At 53.3% G+C, this 21,225-nt stretch overlaps 2 protein-coding genes across 4 annotated transcripts in view; one reads left to right on the top strand and one right to left on the bottom strand.

Moving 5' to 3' along the window:
- The window catches only part of ZC3H14 (zinc finger CCCH-type containing 14), a 28,556-nt gene extending 11,151 nt beyond the window's left edge, over positions 1 to 17,405 (bottom strand). For both annotated transcript variants that reach the window (XM_077267579.1, XM_077267580.1), the window contains exons 1-14: positions 17,250 to 17,405; positions 13,575 to 13,617; positions 13,373 to 13,487; positions 12,764 to 12,804; positions 12,220 to 12,382; positions 11,743 to 12,145; positions 11,274 to 11,443; positions 11,090 to 11,190; positions 10,762 to 10,902; positions 4,480 to 4,551; positions 3,410 to 3,551; positions 3,080 to 3,294; positions 2,552 to 2,660; positions 2,340 to 2,476 (exon numbers count right to left, since the gene is read on the bottom strand). In XM_077267579.1, the coding sequence (XP_077123694.1) occupies positions 2,340 to 2,476; positions 2,552 to 2,660; positions 3,080 to 3,294; positions 3,410 to 3,551; positions 4,480 to 4,551; positions 10,762 to 10,902; positions 11,090 to 11,190; positions 11,274 to 11,443; positions 11,743 to 12,145; positions 12,220 to 12,382; positions 12,764 to 12,804; positions 13,373 to 13,487; positions 13,575 to 13,617; positions 17,250 to 17,285 (1,888 nt within the window). In that variant the 5' untranslated portion in view covers positions 17,286 to 17,405. The remainder of the gene's footprint in view (positions 1 to 2,339; positions 2,477 to 2,551; positions 2,661 to 3,079; positions 3,295 to 3,409; positions 3,552 to 4,479; positions 4,552 to 10,761; positions 10,903 to 11,089; positions 11,191 to 11,273; positions 11,444 to 11,742; positions 12,146 to 12,219; positions 12,383 to 12,763; positions 12,805 to 13,372; positions 13,488 to 13,574; positions 13,618 to 17,249) is intronic.
- Positions 17,406 to 19,934: 2,529 nt separating this feature from the next.
- PTPN21 (protein tyrosine phosphatase non-receptor type 21) overlaps positions 19,935 to 21,225 on the top strand; it is a 57,498-nt gene continuing 56,207 nt past the window's right edge. The window contains exon 1 of one of the 2 annotated variants that reach the window (XM_077267577.1): positions 19,935 to 20,176. The gene's annotated coding sequence lies outside the window, so the exon portion shown is untranslated. The remainder of the gene's footprint in view (positions 20,177 to 21,225) is intronic. The other variant, XM_077267576.1, reaches the window with a different exon arrangement.

The following is a 21,225-nucleotide window of genomic DNA, read 5'->3' as shown; positions in this document are numbered from 1 at the left end:
CCGTATGTGGGGGTAAACCACTGTTTGGGCGCACTGCAGGGCTCGGAAGGGAAGGCACGCCATTTGGCTTTTTGAATGGAAAATTAGCTCCAATCATTAGCGGACACCATGTCGCGTTTGGAGAGCCCCTGTGTGCCTAAACATTGGAGCTCCCGCACAAGTGACCCCATTTTGGAAACTAGACCCCCGAAGGAACTTATCTAGATGTGTGGTGAGCACTTTCAACCCCCAAGTGCTTCACAGAAGTTTATAACGCAGAGCCGTGAAAATAAAAAATAATTGTTCTTTCCTCAAAAATTATGTTTTAGCATTTTAGCATTTAATTTTTTATTTTTGCAAGGGTAACAGAGAAATTGGACCCCAACAGTTGTTGCCCAGTTTGTCCTGAGTACGCTGGTACCCCATATGTGGGGGTAAACCACTGTTTGGGCACACATCGGGGCTTGGAAGGGAGGGAGCACCATTTGACTTTTTGAACACAAGATTGGCTGGAATCAATGGTGGCGCCATGTTGCGTTTGGAGACCCCTGATGTGCCTAAACAGTGGAAACCCCTCAATTCTAACTTCAACACTAACCCCAACACACCCCTAATCCTAATCCCAACTGTAGCCATAACCCTAATCACAACCCTAACCCCAACACACCCCTAACCACAACCCTAACCCCAACACACCCGTAACCCTAATTCCAATCCCAACCCTAACCCTAATCCCAACCCTAACCCTAACCCCAACCCTAACCACAACTGTAACCCTAACCCTATCCGTAACCCTAACCACAAGCCTAATCTTAACCCTATTTCCAACCCTAGCCCTAATTCCAACCCTAAGGCTATATGTGCCCACGTTGCGGATTCGTGTGAGATTCTTCCGCACGATTTTTGAAAAATCTGCAGGTAAAAGGCACTGCGTTTTACCTGCGGATTTACAGCAGATTTCAAGTGTTTTTTTGTGCGGATTTCACCTGCGGATTCCTATTGAGGAACAGGTGTAAAACGCTGCGGAATCCGCACAAAGAATTGACATGCTGCGGAAAATACAACGCAGCGTTTCTGCACGGAATTTTCCGCACCATGGGCACAGCGGATTTGGTTTTCCATAGGTGTACATGGTACTGTAAACCTGATGGAAAACTGCTACGAATTTGCAGCGGCCAATCCGCTGCGGATCCGCGGCCAATCCGCTGCGGATCCGCAGCCAAATCCGCACATGCCATAACCCTAACCCTACCCGTAACCCTAACCCTACCCCTAGTTCTAACCCTAGTGGAAAAAGAAAAAAAAATATTTTCTTTATTTTATTATTGTCCCTACCTATGGGGGTGATAAAGGGGGGGATTTTTTTTATTTTGATCGCTGTGATAGAACCTACCACAGCGATCAAAATGTACTTGTAACGAATCTGCCGGCCGGCAGATTCGGCGGGCGCACTGAGCATGCGCCCACCATTTTGGAAGATGGCGGCGCCCATGGAGAAGACGGACCGACACCGGGAGCCTCGGTAAGTATAAGGGGGGGGGAGAGATCGGGGCACGGGGGGGGTGTCGGAGCACGGGGGGGTGACATAGGAGCACGGGGGGAGCGGACAGGAGGACGGGGGAGCGGAGCACAGGACAGAGGGGACTACGGGACAGATCGGTGGCCTGGGGGGGCGATGGGTGGGGGGGGGCTCACATCAGTGTTTCCAGCCATGGCCGATGATATTGCAGCATCGGCCATGGCTGGATTGTAATATTTCACCAGTTTTTTAGGTGAAATAATACAAATTGCTCTGATTGGCAGTTTCACTTTCAACAGCCAATCAGAGCGATCGTAGCCACGGGGGGTGAAGCCACCCCCCCTGGGCTGAAGCACCACTCCCCCTGTCTCTGCAGATCGGGTAAAATGGGAGTTAACCCCTTCACCCGATCTGCAGGGACGCGATCATTCTGTGACACAGCATATGCGTCACAGGTCGGATTGGCACCGACTTTCATGACGCATACGCTGTGTCACAGGTCGGGAAGGGGTTAATAAGCCGGTGGCTGCTGCAGTCATGGGTCGGATTGGCACGGGTTTTCATGATGCCTACGTGGCGTCATGGGTCGGGAAGGGGTTAATAAGAAGGTGGCTGCTGCAGTCACTGGGCAGCCATGCCTCCCATTCCTACAGCTTTATTTCAAGGTGAGGATCCTCTCCACTGCTCTATCCTCCCACCCATGTAACTTAGCATATTTTATACTCCAATCTCATCCAAAGCAGCAATCGGTCTGCAGCTTGTGGTGGAGGCTCAATCCCAGGACTGGAGAGGTGCTCAGGGTCCAGGGTGATCACATCGCCTTTATCTATACAAGTCGTACCTGGTTTTATCGGAGGCGCCGGCATCCGTCTGCTGGCGTGTGTATACGGGCAGTCGGGCTTGGTGCACCTTGCATCAAATTTACAATTTGGATGTATGAAGAAGCATTTCTCTGCAAAGCGGCACTTGGGAAAAGCTCTGGAGGGAAAGAAGGACCATCAGCAGCCAGAGGGCGAGGGGGGACACAGCTTGACTGTGCGGGCGGTCACTTACTTGCAGGATGTAGTGGGGTGGTGGTAAGTGCAGCGCTCCGCGTTCTTACATGCTGGCCAGTATTTGCAGCGCTCAGCAATTTTCGCTTTGGGTGGAACGTCACTGAACTCTGGTGAAGAAAGAGAACTTAGATAGGAGAAAACCTTTCCTGCAGAGCAGCTCCACCATGTGCACTATGAATCTTCAAAATACACGGAATGCTTCTCTTCACACACGTCTTAGGCAATGTTCATATCAATGGCGACTGGTCACAAATACCAGGTGCACTCAGGCATCACGGACGGGTGGGGGAGTTCCCAGATATTATGTGCGCCACAGCAAAAGGACCGAGTACATGGCCCGAACTAACAGCTGCACTCATTTTGTAAGTAAAATCTTTACACAATATTATCACTATGTTCTTGCTGCCTGGACATCATTTCTTCGTTCCAGTATATACCCACTTTTATACTTCTGCCGGGGGAAGAGAGCTGATGGCCACATCAGACCCTAAGTCTGCGGGTCGGCACTATCAGTGCTGGGACGTACCGTTTGTGCTAGATAGATCCTGGAGGATAGGGAAGCTCGGTTCAGTACTATTCAGGGCATTATACTCCTCAGGATAATCGGCCTCTCCTTGTTCTGTGCAATTCATCGGCTCTTCCTCCACTTCTTGATCAGATAAGTATCCTGGGGGGCTGGGAACTCCTTCCAGGGTTACTATAAATTTTGGACTCGGAGGTTTTTCAGGCACCACAGATTCTCTGATGAGAATGAAAAGATAAAAACGTAGTGGATTCACACCTGCGGTGTAAAGTAATGGTGCACTACATGGCGCTGAGTGCTACGCAAGACTCTGGACGGGAGATTTATACATACCTGGGCTGGATTAGTCGGCCCGACTGCGGCTGGCCCTCCGGGGCTGTGGGAATTTCTTGGACTGTAGGATCTTTGGCGACTTTGGGCCTTTTGAGGATGAAGGAGCGGCTGTCCGCGGGTCTGAGGTTCTCCGCCTCCTCCTCTGATACAGAAACACACCAAGTATTAATAACAGCATCAGAATAATATATACCGGGATCATGAATAATAATCTCACAAATGTACAGTATTGTGCATAGGAAGTCTTAGAAATACAGAGGTCTAATACTGCTCCAGAGCTGAATACACAAGTCGGCCTGACGGTGCATTTGCGTTGTTTTGACTCTTACATGGTGGTTGCCCCATATAAGACCATGCAATGGGATGATAAAGAATCTGTTAGGCCATTGTATCATTTAGTTTTAGTGGGAGGTCTCCATAAAGAAATGCACAGTAAAACACTCAAACAAAACATAGACCTAACGTCTTGGCGTCTAATGTTGGTAGCTTTCCTGGTTCTCCCACTGCAAGAGCAACTTCAACTCAGTCTTCCTGAAAAAAATCAACAAGTATATGGAAACCGAAGGAGGGAATGCTCAGATATTACAACTCTGAAGCTTGAAGAATAGTAAATGCTGCTCTGGAGCAGTATGTGGTGTGTTATTCCACTAAAGAAAAGAATGTCCAGCTTCACCGAATCCGTAAAAAAGAGTTTTCTTTATTCACATACTATTAAGCATAGAGGATACAGACTTCATAGGTAAGAATCTCAACGCGTTTCTGGAGACTAAGCTCCCTTAATCATGACGTCATGATTAAGGGAGCTTAGTCTCCAGAAACGCGTTGAGATTCTTACCCATATGGCTTGTGCTGAAGTCTGTATCCTCTATGCTTAATAGTATGTGAATAAAGAAAACGCTTTTTTACGGATTCGGTGAAGCTGGACATTCTTTTCTTTTTTGGACTCTATACGCCTGAACACAGCGGGTCCGTGCTCCCGAGGATTGGTTTATGCATCACGGGTGAGCTGGTTTATATTCCTTCTTTCAGTGTTATTCCACTACATAGAAAGATGTGGACAGGGCAGTCACCTTGTCTCCAGAGCTGCACTTCGACAGAGGGATCGGGCTGAAGTCGGGACAGGACGTCCATTCTGCGCTGATCTGCCGAAATCAAAGCACAGATATGTAATAGCAGGAATTACAACAGCAGTGTGACGTAACGGAAATCTCCAAGAGGAACAATGCAAGTGAAATAGGGATTTTTGTGTGTACTCACCGTAAAATCCTTTTCTCCGAGCCACTCATTGGGGGACACAGGACCATGGGTTATGCTGCTGTCACTAGGAGGCTGACACTAAGCTGAGACAAAAAAAGGTTAGCTCCTCCCCTGCAGTATACACCCTCGTACTGGCTTCCAGACACCCAGTTCAGTGCAAAAGCAGTAGGATAGAAACAATATAACAAGTAACATTAGAATATAACATGTCAAACAAACAGTTAAGATCAAAAACAAGACCACGAGCCGAAAAGGCTACCAGGGTGGGTGCTGTGTCCCCCAATGAATGGCTCGGAGAAAAGGATTTTACGGTGAGTAAACACAAAAATCCCTATTTCTCCTTCGCCTCATTGGGGGACACAGGACCATGGGACGTCCCAAAGCAGTCCCTGGGTGGGAAACAATACAACCAAATACCTCCGTGTACCATCTGACTACAGGTGCGCAACGGCCGCTTGCAGGATACGCCTGCCAAGGGCCGCGTCCGCAGAGGAGTGAATGTGGACATTGTAATGCTTTGTGAAGGTATGCAGGCTAGACCACGTTGCGGCCTTGCAAACCTGCTCCGCTGTTGCCTGGTGCCGGATGGCCCAGGAAGCCCCCATCGACCGAGTGGAATGAGCTCTAATCCCCGCCGGGATAGGACTGCCTCTGACCCGATAGGATTCCTGGATAGCAGATCGAATCCATCTGGCTATCGTGGATTTAGACGCTGCCAAACCCTTTCTGTGACCCTCCGGGAGCACGAAAAGGGCGTCCGATTTTCTGAAGTGAGCCGTTCTGGAGATGTACCTTCTGAGGGCCCTAACCACGTCCAGAGTATGGAGAGCCTTCTCGACTCTATGTTTGGGCTGTGGGCAAAAGGAGGGAAGAATGATGTCCTCATTGAGGTGGAAAGAAGAGACCACCTTTGGAAGAAACGCCGGAGAAGGACGTAGGACTACCTTGTCCTGATGAAAGGCAAGGAAGGGAGCCCGGCAGGATAAAGCGGCGAGCTCTGAAACCCTTCTGATGGACGTCACCGCTACCAGGAAGGCAACCTTCCAAGAGAGGACCGAGAGCGGAACGTCTTGAAGGGGTTCGAACGGAGGTTCCTGAAGGACCCCTAGGACCAAGTTGAGATCCCAGGTCTCCAGCGGCATCCTGTAGGGAGGAACCACATGGGAGACTCCCTGGATGAAAGTCTTGACCTGAAGGTTGGTGGCGATCCTACGCTGGAAAAGCACGGATAACGCTGAGATCTGACCTTTGAGGGAACTCAGGGCCAAACCGGAGTCCAGACCAGCCTGAAGGAAATTCAAGATGCAAGGGATAGAGAAAACGAGAGGGGGGAGACCCCGGAGCCTACACCATGAGAAGAAGGATTTCCAGACGCGGTGGTAGATGGAGGCGGAAGACGCCTTGCGAGCACTTAACATGGTGGGGATGACCTGCTGAGAGAAACCGGCACGAGTTAGAACCCAGGTTTCAACAGCCACGCCGTTAAACGTAGGGCCCCTGAGCTCTGATGGTAAATCGGTCCTTGGCGAAGCAGGTCTGGGCGGTCTGGCAACCGCAAGGGAACGTCGGCTACGAGCTGAACGAGCTCCGCGTACCAAGCGCGACGAGGCCAGTCTGGAGCGACCAGAATGACTGGAACTCCCTCCGTCTTGATCTTTCGGATCACCTTCGGCAGTAAGGGAAGGGGAGGGAACACGTATGGGAGCTGAAAATGATGCCACGGAGAAATCAGCGCGTCCACTCCTATGGCCTGGGGATCCCGAGATCGAGCAATGAAGTTGTGGACTTTGGCGTTCAATCTGGACGCCATCAGATCCACGTCCGGGGTCCCCCAGCGAAGACAGATCTGGTGAAAAACCTCTGGGTGGAGTTCCCACTCCCCCGAGGCAAGGCCCTGGCGGCTCAGGAAGTCCGCCGCCCAATTCTCGACTCCCGGAATGTACACCGCAGAGATGATGGAATGGTTGGTTTCGGCCCAACGAAGGATGAGGGAGACTTCCTGCATCGCCGCCCTGCTGCGGGTACCCCCCTGGGAGGTTGATGTAAGCCACCGCCGTGACGTTGTCGGATTGGACTCTTACTGGGTGACCCGCGAGCAGGGGGTGAAAGCGACTCAGAGCAAGTCTGATAGCACGAATCTCCAGGATGTTGATGGGGAGTTTGGATTCCCGAACTGTCCAGAGGCCCTGGGCAGAGTGGTGGAGGAACACCGCCCCCCAGCCAAGAAGACTGGCGTCGGTAGTTACCACTAACCAGCGGATCGGGAGGAAGGACTTCCCCCGGAGAAGAGATGGGCCCAGGGTCCACCATACGAGAGATTGTCTGACCCGCGGGGACAGGGGACAAGGGCGGTCGAGAGAAGAGATACTCCTGTCCCAGTTGTCCAGCAAAGCCTGTTGCAAGGGACGGAGATGGAGTTGAGCAAAAGGAACTGCTTCGATTGCTGCAACCATCTTTCCCAGGATCTTCATGGCGAACCGAATGGTTCGCGGGCGAGGATGACAGAGCGTTTGGGCTCCTTGCTGAAGTGCTTGGGCCTTGGACCGAGGAAGCAAGACCAGCCCCCTCGAAGTGTCCAGGATCATTCCCAGAAAGGAGATCCGACGGGCAGGAACGGGAGAGGACTTGTCCCAGTTGATCAACCAACCTAGGCGCGAAAGAGAATCCAGGGTAATGTGGACGCTGGACTCGCAGGCTTGAAAAGACGGGCCCTTTATGAGGAGATCGTCTAAGTAAGGTAACACGATGACTCCTCGAGAATGAAGGATGGCCATGACAGCCGCCATGACCTTGGTAAATACCCTGGGCGCCGTGGCGAGACCGAAGGGTAAGGCCGTGAACTGGAAGTGATCCTCCAGAATGGCAAAGCGGAGGAACCTCTGATGAGACGGGAAAATCGGGATGTGAAGATAGGCATCTTTGATGTCTATCGAGGCCAGAAATTCCCCTCTTTCCATCGAAGAGATGACCGATCTGAGCGAATCCATCCTGAAGTGCCGGACTCTTACGCACTTGTTCAGGAGCTTCAGATCCAGAATGGGCCGCACTTTTCCGTCCTTCTTTGGCACGACGAAGAGGTTTGAGTAGAAACCTTTGAACCTCTCGTGTTCCGGGACCGGGACAATGACCCCGCTCTGGCGGAGGATGTGAATGGCGCAAAGAAGGGCGCGAGTCTGAGTTGCCGAACTGGGAAGACGAGAGGGGAAAAACCGAGTTGGAGGAGGAGAGGAGAACTCTATCTTGTAGCCAGACGATACCAGATCCCTGACCCATTCGTCGTGCACGACGGAGAGCCAGGCTTTGCTGAAAAAAGAGTAGGCGTCCTCCTATTCTGATGGTATCGACTGGCACCGTTCCCGAGTCATTGAGACGGGAATCTGGGAGGTCTGGAACCTCGGGTTCTGGGCTGCCTCGGTTTCCCGCGCCAGGAAGGATTCGGCCTGAAGGAGGGACGAGTGTCTCTGTCAGTGCGAGAGGAACGGTCTGATCTGGAAAGCCCGGAGGGATTGGACCAGGCTGGGCTGGTACGAAAAGGCCGAAAACGAAAGTAAGGCTGGCGCTGGAAAGCCGCCTTGGGCCTCTGTTGGGGAAGGAACTTGCTCTTTCCCCCTGTGGCGTCGGAAATAAGCTGGTCAAGCTTTTCGCCGAAAAGACGCCCGCTTTGAAAAGGGAGGGAGATCAGAGATTTCTTAGAGGAGGAGTCTGCGCGCCACTCCCTGAGCCAAAGAGCCCTTCTGATAGCAATGGCGTTGGAAGCCGCCGATGCTGCGCAATTCGCCGCGTCGAGGGAAGCGAACATCACGTAATCGCTAGCCATGGCTAACTGCTTGGCTAGGTCTGCCATCTCAGACGGGAGGTCCTGTTCATTAATGGATTTCGCTAGAGCATCCGCCCAGGAAACCATAGCCTTGGTCACCCAAGCCGCGGCGAAGGAGGGGGCCAGGGAAGAGCCAGAGGCTTCATACACTGAACGAGCTAGAGAGTCTAGCTGGCGTTCAGTGGGACTCTTAATTGAAGCGCCCTCCGGAACTGAAAGAAGCGTTTTAGAAGCTAGGCGTGAGACCGGCGGATCTACTAAAGGGGGATCCGTCCAGTCTTTCACGAGATCCGCTGAAAAGGGATACTTTGATACCAGGTCCTTCTTACCCGTGAAACGCTTATCTGGATGCTCCCTGTGACGCCTGACTATATCCAGAAAAGCTGGATGAGAGGCAAAAGATTTGTGGGAACGTTTGGATCTGGTAAAAGAGACCGCGTGTTCCGGAGCGGAATTAGCGTCATCATCCACCTTAAGAGTGTGATTGACAGCTACAATGAGGGAGTCAACCGTAGCTCTGAACTCCGGAGCCTCCGGGTCCAATGATACCTCGGACTCATGTTCAGAGTCATGAACGCTGTGAGCCCCCAAAGAGGGTGAGCGAGAGGTGGAGCTGGCAGAGTCTGAGCGGCGAGGAGAGCGCTCAGGAGAGGTAGTGCGAATCCGTTTTCTGGATGACCGAGCCTCTTTAAGTGGAGAGCGGCCCCTGCTGGCCGACGATTCCCCTGCTATGAAGGGATCTCTTAACGCCTGTAGCGGATTACCCCGAACCCCGGGAGGATTTTGAATGGATTTGATGGCGTTGGCTAAAAAATCCACGGACTGCGAGAGTGAAGCGACCCACAGGGGGGGGCTAGGTACGCCAGAGTCGGTGGCGGTGGAGGGCTCCTGGGCACATGGGGCATCGCAGGCAGAGCAGAAGGGAGAACTTTGAGGCTTAGGAAGTGGGGCCTGGCAGGAGGTACACGCAGAAAAAAAGGTCGTATGTACTTTAGATAGTTTTTTAGACCTTGACTGCGACATGATTCTAATGCAGAAAGAGGCCACAGGGACTATAAACTGGCCTGGGAAGCAGAGGGAGACGCTGCAGGGAAGAAGCGGACGATGTCTCCTTACCCCGGTCCTGTGTCCCGCTGTCCTGGGAAGCCGAACTGAGAAGCCTGAGATAGGAAACTGGCTGCACGTGGGCGCTGTGACACCGAGGTGCGTCCGAGCAGGAGCTGCGGCATGTAGTGTGAAGATGGCTGCCGAGATCAGGAAGGAGATCTCGTCGGCTGCGAGAAGCGCCAGGGACCAGGGGCGGCGCCGCCGATGACGCGCAGGAGTGGGCGGAGCCTATTGGCAGCGACCAGCGGCTAGGCCGAAGCCGGGAGCTAAATTTGCGGCCTCGGCCCGGCGCGCGGCCGCAAAGTGCCGACGTTACAGGCCACCGATAGTGCGCTACAGCCCCTAATGTGCCCTGCTTAGGAGGAGCCCTCCGGACCGCCGGCGACCCCCCCATCCCCCACGAGACACTTACCCGAGGAGGTGAGAGGAGCCTTAGGATGGCTGGGACGGTGCAGGGGATGGGAAGCCTCCATCCACCAGCCCCAGATAGGGGAGTGGAGAGGAACCGTCCACCACCTGAGTCACACAGAACATTGGTGATGCAGTGTGGTCTGCGCGGACGCCACGGGGATAGGGCCACTGTACAGCCGAGGGTAGAACCTGGTGGACAGGGCAGATGTCCGGCAATAAAAAGGCCTGGCTGCAGAGGAGGATACTGGAGGTAAAACACCAGTGCTCCTCTGTACAACATGGGGAGATCGGCGCCCCTTTTAGGGAAAAAACCGTCGCCCAAAAATGGTCAGCTCAGGCAGTGGCTCCCACGTCGCAGGAGAGGATACGGAGAGGTGAAACTCCCGTGCTCGCCTGTTGTTGGTTCGGGGGAGATCGGACCTCGAAAGAATCCGTCGCCCCCTTCGTCCGGAATGGATTAAAAAGAAAAAATCCGTGAGAATAAAAATCAGTGTGCCTCCTACGGACACTAAGCTTGAACTGGGTGTCTGGAAGCCAGTACGAGGGTGTATACTGCAGGGGAGGAGCTAACTTTTTTTGTCTCAGCTTAGTGTCAGCCTCCTAGTGACAGCAGCATAACCCATGGTCCTGTGTCCCCCAATGAGGCGAAGGAGAAAAACTCTACAGAGCAAACGGCGTACGGCAGGTTTTATAATGGCCCATCTCCTGGTGGAGGGTGCAGAATGGGCAGTGGTACAGATGATGGCAGCGTGGGGCGTACCTGGCGTAGTATTCATCACAGGTGCCTCCTCCGGCTCATCATGGTAGCGCAGCACAGATTCTCTGCTCTTCATTAGGATCAATTCCTCCTCGGGCAGGAGTCGGGTTCGTGGGGCAACAGGCACCATTTGCTTTGGCGCAGCTTTAGGGTTTGAGACACAAAAAACATTCATGGGACATGGAAAGAGGGTGCCGCTTCTCTCATTTCTCATCACCGACTGTGGCACAGGAAACATTGTCTCCAGACATGAGATCATATGTAAGGGATATCGGCCCCCCTACACACCGCATACTCAGGGCAACTGCATTGGACGTACTATCCCCGTTACCTGCAGAGTAACTTGTCGTCTTAGTGATGGACTCCTGGGCTTCGGATATGGCTTTCAGGATGAGGTTCTTGTTCGCCTGTTTTGAGGGTGGGAGGGTCGGTCTAAAGATAAGAGAAAAAGACAATCACTGTCTGCAGACAATGAACAATTGGTAAATACAGAGAAGGGTCAGACCACCAGTTACCTTCTTTCTGGCCGGGACGGCACAGAGACGCTGCTGGATAAACCGGCAGCACGGGACAGGTGATCTTCCTCATCTTCTTCCTCCTCTTCCTCCTGCTCATCATCATCCAGTCTCCTCACTTTCACCACAGAACTGGCCACTGGGATCTTCCTCTTGCGGGAACTGTCTGCCTAAACCAAAGAGGGTGAAAGACGGGCAGGCGAGGGTGAAAGACGGGCAGGCGAGGGTGAAAGACGGGCAGGCGAGGGTGAAAGACGGGCAGGCGAGGGTGAAAGACGGGCAGGCGAGGGTGAAAGACGGGCAGGCGAGGGTGAAAGAAGGGCAGGCGAGGGTGAAAGAAGGGCAGGCGAGGGTGAAAGAAGGGCAGGCGAGGGTGAAAGAAGGGCAGGCGAGGGTGAAAGACGGGCAGGCGAGGGTGAAAGATGGGCAGGCGAGGGTGAAAGACAGACAGAGGTGACACATCCTCTACCTCCCTTGCTGACACCAAGGCGGACCGGTACACCTCCTCCATGGGGCTCAGGTCCTGAGGATCATACATCTTTGTGGCACTCAGCGCCCTGCTGACCGGAGGACCCTTTGGTCTCGCCAGTTGGGGTCTATATGAGGAGTTGCCCTCTGTAACCTGGTAAGTGCTCTGGCCACTCCCAGGGGGTCTGTACAGCGGAGCCGCGGGCCGCTGGGTTCTGGTACTGGCAGCTGCAGCCAACCTCTTCTTGGCATACAGCAAGTTGTCCGGTCCGTAGCTCAAGTCATCAATGAATGGATCTTCGGAGTCCAGTTTAATGTCAATAACTGCCTCGGAGGGAGAGAACTCATACATGGGCTTTACTGCAGAGGTAAGACGGGTAGCTGTGATAACATCGGGGGAGACCCTAGAATATAAAGGATGCAGCAAATGAGACTAGTAGGGATAGGACAACCTTGCACCCAGGTCCATGAGCTGTACCTGATGTTCGGAGGTCGCTGTGCCTGCGAGTCGCTGTGCAGTCGCTCCTGGCGAGCTGAAGGGGCTTCCCTCACAGGTACCTCTCTGCTTTGTGGCATACTTTTCAGGGGTGGCATGCTGCTGTTGAAGATGATGGCCTCCGAGGCTTTCATACTATTAGTTTCTGGACACAGAAAGGAAAAAAAAAAAATTAAAGTTAAGAGAAATGTCAGCACCAGTCTGGTCCCATGTGGCAGCACAAGGACGGAGTATCAATCAGAAGGGCTGTGGCTCACTACAGACAAGAGAACCACAAGACAACATTGAAACCCCCCAGCCCATGAATGGAAAATGAAACACGCTGCCCACTCCCAGATTTGAACAATGTCAACTACATCATGGATGCTCCACCTTCACCAGAGAGGCTGCCGTCTGCAGAACATCTGCCGAAAAATCCACAAGAAATAATGCTAACCCGTGTGGACTCTCTGCCGCCCACCAAAACATACAAAGACACCAAATCCCACATTCAAGGTAACCATAAGAAAAGTTCTGAAGCACAGACCTGGAGTGACGGAGCGCAGCTTATCCAGGACACCCTGCAGCCTACAAAAAAGAGAAAGTGTTAAAGAAACAACTAACCAGCAGAATGTGACATAGACCTCCCCAGACAGAGCAAATACTCAGGAGGAATCTCTAGACCAGATACAATTGTACAGCTGTGAGAACTATAAGGTCTGCACACCACTTATTGACTTTGGGGATACCAGTCACATTATCGGGGCTGGCTGTAGAGTCTGTGAGGAGGGATGGAGCATTGCGGCCACTGCCATCTCAGGATCGGCAACGTCACACACTCTGGATGTGATGGAGAATCCTAGCAACGCCATCATGTACGAAGAGTGGGGTACCCCTTTACTGCTCAGGTTACAGCCTCTGTCACAATGCTGAGAGCAGTTTCTCCTTCCCTCCACATCTGAGGCCGACCAGCAGTGTCAGTCAATTGTGGGCACACGGCATGATGGTATCTGTGGTGCAATGGATTGATTGCTACACTTTGCATTATGAGGTCCTTATATGACAACCATGCCCGTATTGATGTGTGCCGCTGACTAATGGTAAGGAAGCGCAGGACTTCTAGAGACGGAGCTTCGAGAAAAAGCTGCACAGTTACCAAGTGGTGAATCTGGAAGTGTTGTTCCCTAGGAAGAGCGACAGGTCGTCCGTCATCTGATCCTGACTCTTCTTGTTCGCCACCATCACCATAATGTAATCGGGGAGCTCCTCGTCTGAAAGAGATAACGGGAGAGTGGAGGTCACATAACGTCCAGGGGTGCAAGAGGGATTGAAAATGAAATTACATTCAAGGATCTTACCGACATAGGCGCCAAGCTCCTGCAGCTTCCCCTTAATGGCCGTCTGCGGAGAAAGAAAAGATGAGAAACAAAAAGGAAAAACAAAACATCTCCTGCAGCCAGCATACACCCCCCAGTACACACACATCCCCCACTGTCAGCATACACCCCCCAGTACACACACATCCCCCACTGTCAGCATACAACCCCCAGTACACATACACCCCCCACTGACAGCATACACCCTCCAGTACACACACATCCCCCGCCACCAGTGTACACCCCCCAGTACACACACATCCCCCACTGTCAGCATACACCCTCCAGTACACACACATCCCCCACTGTCAGCATACACCCTCCAGTACACACACATCCCCCACTGTCAGCATACAACCCCCAGTACACATACACCCCCCACTGACAGCATACACCCTCCAGTACACACACATCCCCCGCCACCAGTGTACACCCCCCAGTACACACACATCCCCCACTGTCAGCATACACCCTCCAGTACACACACATCCCCCGCCACCAGTGTACACCCCCCAGTACACACACATCCCTCACTGTCAGCATACACCCTCCAGTACACACACATCCCCCACTGTCAGCATACACCCTCCAGTACACACACATCCCCCACTGTCAGCATACACCCTCCAGTACACACACATCCCCCGCCACCAGTGTACACCCCCCAGTATTATTATTTATTATTATTATTATTATTATTCATTTTTATAGCGCCATTTATTCCATGGCGCTTTACATGTGAAATACGGGGCAAATATAGACAAATACATTAGACATGAGCAAAAAAAACAAGGCACACTGGTACATAAGGAGGGAGGACCCTGCCCGCGAGGGCTCACAATCTGCAGGGGATGGGTGATGATACACTAGGAGAGGGCAGAGCTGGTTGTGCGGCGGTTCAGTAGGTTCAGGATCACTGCAGGCTGTAGGCTTGTTGGAAGAGGTGAGTCTTCAGGTTCTTTTTGAAAGTTTTTATGGTAGGCGAGAGTCTGATGTGCTGGGGTAGAGAGTTCCAGAGTATGGGGGAAGCACGGGAGAAGTCTTGGATGCGGTTGTGGGAAGAAGAGATGAGAGGGGAGTAGAGAAGGAGATCTTGAGAGGATCGGAGGTTGCGTGTTGGTAGGTACCGGTTGATCATGTCACAGATGTATGGAGGAGATAGGTTGTGGATGGCTTTGTAGGTCATTGTGAGGGTTTTGAACTGGAGTCTCTGGGCAATAGGAAGCCAGTGAAGGGCTTGGCATAGGGGAGAGGCTGGGGAATAGCGGGGAGACAGGTATATTAGTCGAGCAGCAGAGTGTAGGAGGGATTGGAGTGGTGCCAGAGTGCTAGAGGGGAGTCCAAAGAGTAGGAGGTTGCAGTAGTCGAGGCGGGAGATGATAAGGGCATGCACTAGTGTTTTTGTGGTGTCACGGTCAAGGAATGCGCGGATCCGGGAAATGTTTTTGAGTTTGAGGCGGCAGGAGGAGGCAAGGGCTTGGATATGTGGCTTGAAAGAGAGGGCAGAGTCGAGGATCACCCCGAGGCACCGGGCGCGTGGGACTGGGGAAAGTGAGCAGCCATTGACAATGATGGATAGGTCTGGTGGAGGGGTAGAGTGAGATGGGGGAAAGATGATGAATTCTGTTTTGTCCATGTTCAGTTGTAGAAAGCGAGCAGAAAAGAAGGCTGAAATAGCAGACAGACAGTGCGGGATTTTGGTAAGTAAGGAGGTGAGGTCAGGTCCGGATAGGTAGATCTGCGTGTCATCAGCATAGAGATGGTACTGCATACCGTGGGATTCTATGAGCTGTCCCAGACCGAAGGTGTAGATGGAGAAGAGTAGGGGTCCTAGAACAGAGCCTTGAGGAACACCGACTGACAAGGGGCGAGGTGAGGAGGTGGTGTGGCGGAGGGAGACACTGAATGTCTGATCTGTCAGATATGATGAGATCCAGGAAAGGGCCAAGTCTGTGATGCCAAGAGATGAGAGGATTTGTAGCAGAAGGGAGTGGTCCACAGTGTCAAAGGCAGAAGACAGGTCCAGGAGAAGGAGGACAGAGTAGTGTCGCTTGTTCCTGGCAGTTAGTAGGTCATTGGTGACTTTAGTTAGGGCAGTTTCAGTTGAGTGATGGGAACGGAAGCCAGATTGTAATCGATCAAAGAGGGAGCAGGAGGAGAGGTGAGAGGACAGTTCAAGATGGATGTGTTGCTCCAGCAATTTGGAGGCATAAGGAAGAAGAGATATCGGGCGGTAGCTAGACACAGAGGATGGGTTGAGGGAGGGCTTTTTGAGGATGGGCGTGATCTTGGCATGTTTGAAGGATGAGGGGAAGACACCTGTTGTGAGTGAGAGGTTGAAGAGGTGCGTTAGGGTTGGGATGAAGACCGTGGAAAGGTTAGGGATGAGGTGAGATGGGAGCGGGTCGAGCGTGCAGGTGGTGAGGTGTGATCACGACAGGAGGGTGGAGAGCTGATCTTCTGTCATGGTGGAGAAGCTGGTTTTGGAGGAGCAGGGGTGAATACACACACATCCCCCACTGTCAGCATACACCCTCCAGTACACACACATCCCCCGCCACCAGTGTACACCCCCTAGTACACACACATCCCCCACTGTCAGCATACACCCCCCAGTACACACACATCCCCCACTGTCAGCATACACCCCCCAGTACACACACATCCCTCACTGTCAGCATACACCCCCCAGTACACACACACATCCCCCACTGTCAGCATACACCCCCCAGTACACACACATCCCCCACTGTCAGCATACACCCCCCAGTACACACACACATCCCCCACTGTCAGCATACACCCCCCAGTACACACACACATCCCCCACTGTCAGCATACACCCCCCAGTACACACACACATCCCTCACTGTCAGCATACACCCCCCAGTACACACACACATCCCTCACTGTCAGCATACACCCCCCAGTACACACACACACACATCCCCCACTGTCAGCATACACCCCCCAGTACACACACATCCCCCACTGTCAGCATACACCCCCCAGTACACACACATCCCCCACTGTCAGCACACCCCCCCCCCAGTACACACACATCCCTCACTGTCAGCACACACCCCCAGTACACACATACATCCCCCGCCAGTGTACACCCCCCAGTACACACACATCCCCCACTGTCAGCACACCCCCCCCCCAGTACACACACACATCCCCCACTGTCAGCATACACCCCCCAGTACACACACATCCCCCGCCAGTGTACACCCCCCAGTACACACACATCCCCCGCCAGTGTACACCCCCCAGTACACACACATCCCCCACTGTCAGCATACAATCCCCAGTATACACACACATCCCCCGCTGCCAGCGTACACACTAATACACACCCCTCTGCAGCCAGAGTACACCCCCAATACACACACATCCACCGCCAGCTTACACCCGAAATCCCCCGCTACCAGCGTACACCCCCAATACAGACATACATCCTCCACTGCTAGGGTACACCCCCAATACACACAGACGGCTCCAGCTACCAGCATACAACCCCAATACACACATCCCCAGCTGCCAGCATACACCCCCCCAATACATATACATATACATGTCCCCCTGTACACACACATCTCCAGCCGCTCCCCGGACACACACATCCCCTGTACACACACACTTGCGGTTACAGACCCGGATTTTGCGGCTGATCTCGGTTCCGATCTCCATGGCGCCGGAGGACAGGAGGCTCCGTACAGCGGGCACTGACAGTCACCAGCTACCAGCGCCACGCAGAGTGACACCCGGCGGAGCGGAGGACGAACTGCTGCTAGAAAGGCACGGTTCAGCCCCGCCCACCAGCTGCCAATCATTCATAGACCTGCCCCTCACAGGATAAACGTAAACGGCTCTTCTCATACTGCTCCTGCTCTGCACAGACGTCATTGTGTCAGTGAAGAGAATCTGCCACTGACATAATCTGATCCTGCTGACACAAAGCCAAGGACATGATGCACAAAGTGACAAAGAGACCACGTGTGCTGTGTGTAGCCTCAGCCCCAGCAGAGTGTGTGACGTCATCAAGTTTATTTTTTGATTAGGGCTTCTTCTTGAATTTGGGGCATCTCGCCCTGCAGTCTCTGTCTCTCGTCCCACAGCATTACAAGTGATAGAGGCAAGGAGCTTCGGAGACCAGAGCACAGACATTGGCATTTCAGTTGCTGCCTATGCAGATCGAAACATCTGTTTTTGGCTTCTGCTATCTTCGCAATCAGTGACCGAGATGATTATTATGTGAGCAGTGTCTCAGTTGCTGCCTATGCAGAGCTGAGAAGTGCAGATCAATGTGTCATCTGCTGCTATGTCTGCTGTCTTATCCCGGTGGCCTGTCTTATCCCGGTGGCCTGTCCTATCCCGGTGGCCTGTCCTATCCCGGTGGCCTGTCCTATCCCGGTGGCCTGTCCTATCCCGGTGGCCTGTCCTATCCCGGTGGCCTGTCCTATCCCGGTGGCCTGTCCTATCCCGGTGGCCTGTCCTATCCCGGTAGCCTGTCCTATCCCGGTGGTCTGTCTTATCCCGGTGGCCTGTCCTATCCCGGTGGCCTGTCCTATCCTGGTGGCCTGTCCTATCCCGGTGGCCTGTCTTATCCCGGTGGCCTGTCCTATCCCGGTGGCCTGTCTTATCCCGGTGGCCTGTCCTATCCCGGTGGCCTGTCCTATCCCGGTGGCCTGTCCTATCCTGGTGGCCTGTCCTATCCCGGTGGCCTGTCTTATCCCGGTGGCCTGTCCTATCCCGGTGGCCTGTCCTATCCCGGTGGCCTGTCCTATCCCGGTGGCCTGTCCTATCCCGGTGGTCTGTCCTATCCCAGTGGCCTGTCTTATCCCGGTGGCCTGTCTTATCCCGGTGGCCTGTCCTATCCCGGTGGCCTGTCCTATCCCGGTGGCCTGTAGTATTATTATTAATATACATTTTTATAGCACCATTTATTTCATGGCGCTTTACATGTGAATACGGGGCAAATATAGACAGATACATTAAACATGAGCAAAACAAGGCACACACAAGTACAGGAGGAGAGAGGACCCTGCCTGCGAGGGCTCACGGTCTACAGGGGATGGGTGAGGATACTCTAGGAGAGGGTAGAGCTGGTTGTGCGGCGGTTCAGTAGGTTGAGGATCACTGCAGGCTATTATCCCGGTGACCTGTCTTATCCCGGTAGCCTGTCCTATCCCGGTGGCCTGTCCAATCCCGGTGGCCTGTCCAATCCCGGTGGCCTGTCCAATCCCGGTGGCCTGTCTTATCCAGGTGGTCTGTCTTATCCCGGTGGCCTGTCCTATCCCGGTTGCCTGTCTTATTCCGGTGGCCTGTCCTATCCCGGTGGTCTGTCCTATCCTGGTGACCTGTCTTATCCAGGCATTCTGTCTAATCCCGGTGGCCTGTCCTATCGGTCCTATCCCGGTGGCCTGTCTTATCCCAGTGGCCTGTCCAATCCCGGTGGCCTGTCTTATCCAGGTGGTCTGTCTTATCCCGGTGGCCTGTCCTATCCCGGTGGTCTGTCCTATCCTGGTGACCTGTCTTATCCAGGCATTCTGTCTAATCCCGGTGGCCTGTCCTATGCCGGTGGCTGACTTATCCAGGTGGTCTGTCTTATCTCGGTAACCTGTCCTATCCCGGTGGCCTGTCTTATCCAGGTGGTCTGTCCTATCCTGGTGGCTTGTCTTATCCCGGTGGCCTGTCTTATCCCGGTGGCCTGCCCTATCCCGGTGGCCTGCCCTATCCCGGTGGTCTCTCCTATCCTGGTGGCCTGTCTTATCCGGGTGGCCTATCATATCCTGGTGGTCTGTCTTATCCTGGTGGCCTATCCTATCCCGGTGGTCTGTCCTATCCCGGTGGCCTGTCTTAGCCCTGTGGCCTATCATATCCTGGTGGTCTGTCTTATCCCAGTGATCTGTCCTATCCTGGTGATCTGTCCTACATTGGTGGTCTATTTCCTAAAAAATCCAATCTAGCAAAAGAAAGTTATTTTATTTAACGCTCGTTGTAAAGATGAACTACAGGTTCCAGCATCTGCACCTGCAGATTGTGTCAGAGCTGCGGCCTGCGATGTTGGGGGTCTGCGCTCCGCTATTTCTGTGCAGCCCGGGAGCAGCTGTCCCAGCACTGACAGCCTCACTGCCAGGCATTCCAACCCCCTGACATCATGGGCAGCAGCTCCTGCACATTCACGTGTCCCTCCGCGGGGACTACACCTCTCTTTCCTCCACACCCTGTACGATCAGCGCCAGCCAGCCTCCTCGCCCCCACAGCGGGCACTCCGCAGCCACAGGGGTACGGACTACGTTACAGAGGGTTCTTACACCCAGGCAGGACCTCATCACAGCGCGCACTGATCCGCTGCCAGCGCTTCAGACAGGAAGTGAGGCGCTGAGGAGCCCGGGAGCGAGTACTGTGGGGGGCTACACTGTGTATAGCGGGGGCTGCACCGTGTGTAGAGGGAGCTACACTGTGTATAGCGGAGGCTTCACCCATTAATGTGGAGAACGGAGAATAAGACTTTAGATCACTGAGAGGCTTAGAGCAAAGAAGTGAAGCAGCAGCTGTGCCCTGGATTTGTACAATAGGTGAGAACTCACAGACTGCTGCATTGTACCCCACTGTACTGCTGTGTGTACTCCAGGACTGCTACATTGTACCCCACTGTACCGCTGTGTGTACTCCAGGACTGCTACATTGTACCCCACTGTACTGCTGTGTATACTCCAGGACTGATACATTGTACCCCACTGTACTGCTGTGTGTACTCCAGGACTGATACATTGTACCCCACTGTACTGCTGTGTGTACTCCAGGACTGATACATTGTACCCCACTGTACTGCTGTGTGTACTCCAGGACTGATACATTGTACCCCACTGTACTGCTGTGTATACTCCAGGACTGCTACATTGTACCCCACTGTACCGCTGTGTGTACTCCAGGACTGCTACATTGTACCCCACTGTACCGCTGTGTATACTCCAGGACTGATACATTGTACCCCACTGTACTGCTCTGTGTATACTCCAGGACTGATACATTGTACCGCACTGTACTGCTGTGTGTACTCCAGGACTGCTGCATTGTACCCCACTGTACTGCTGTGTGTACTCCAGGACTGCTACATTGTACCCCACTGTACTGCTGTGTGTACTCCAGGACTGCTACATTGTACCCCACTGTACTGCTGTGTGTACTCCAGGACTGCTGCATTGTACCCCACTGTACTGCTCTGTGTACTCCAGGACTGATACATTGTACCGCACTGTACTGCTGTGTGTACTCCAGGACTGCTGCATTGTACCCCACTGTACTGCTGTGTGTACTCCAGGACTGCTACATTGTACCCCACTGTACTGCTGTGTGTACTCCAGGACTGCTACATTGTACCCCACTGTACTGCTGTGTGTACTCCAGGACTGCTGCATTGTACCCCACTGTACTGCTCTGTGTACTCCAGGACTGATACATTGTACCGCACTGTACTGCTGTGTGTACTCCAGGACTGCTGCATTGTACCCCACTGTACTGCTGTGTGTACTCCAGGACTGCTACATTGTACCCCACTGTACTGCTGTGTGTACTCCAGGACTGCTACATTGTACCCCACTGTACTGCTGTGTGTACTCCAGGA

This window comes from Ranitomeya variabilis, chromosome 1 (genome assembly GCF_051348905.1).
Source record: "Ranitomeya variabilis isolate aRanVar5 chromosome 1, aRanVar5.hap1, whole genome shotgun sequence".
NCBI lineage: Eukaryota > Metazoa > Chordata > Amphibia > Anura > Dendrobatidae > Ranitomeya > Ranitomeya variabilis.
Note: the sequence above shows the minus strand (reverse complement) of the source record. Positions and strands in the feature narration are given on the sequence as shown.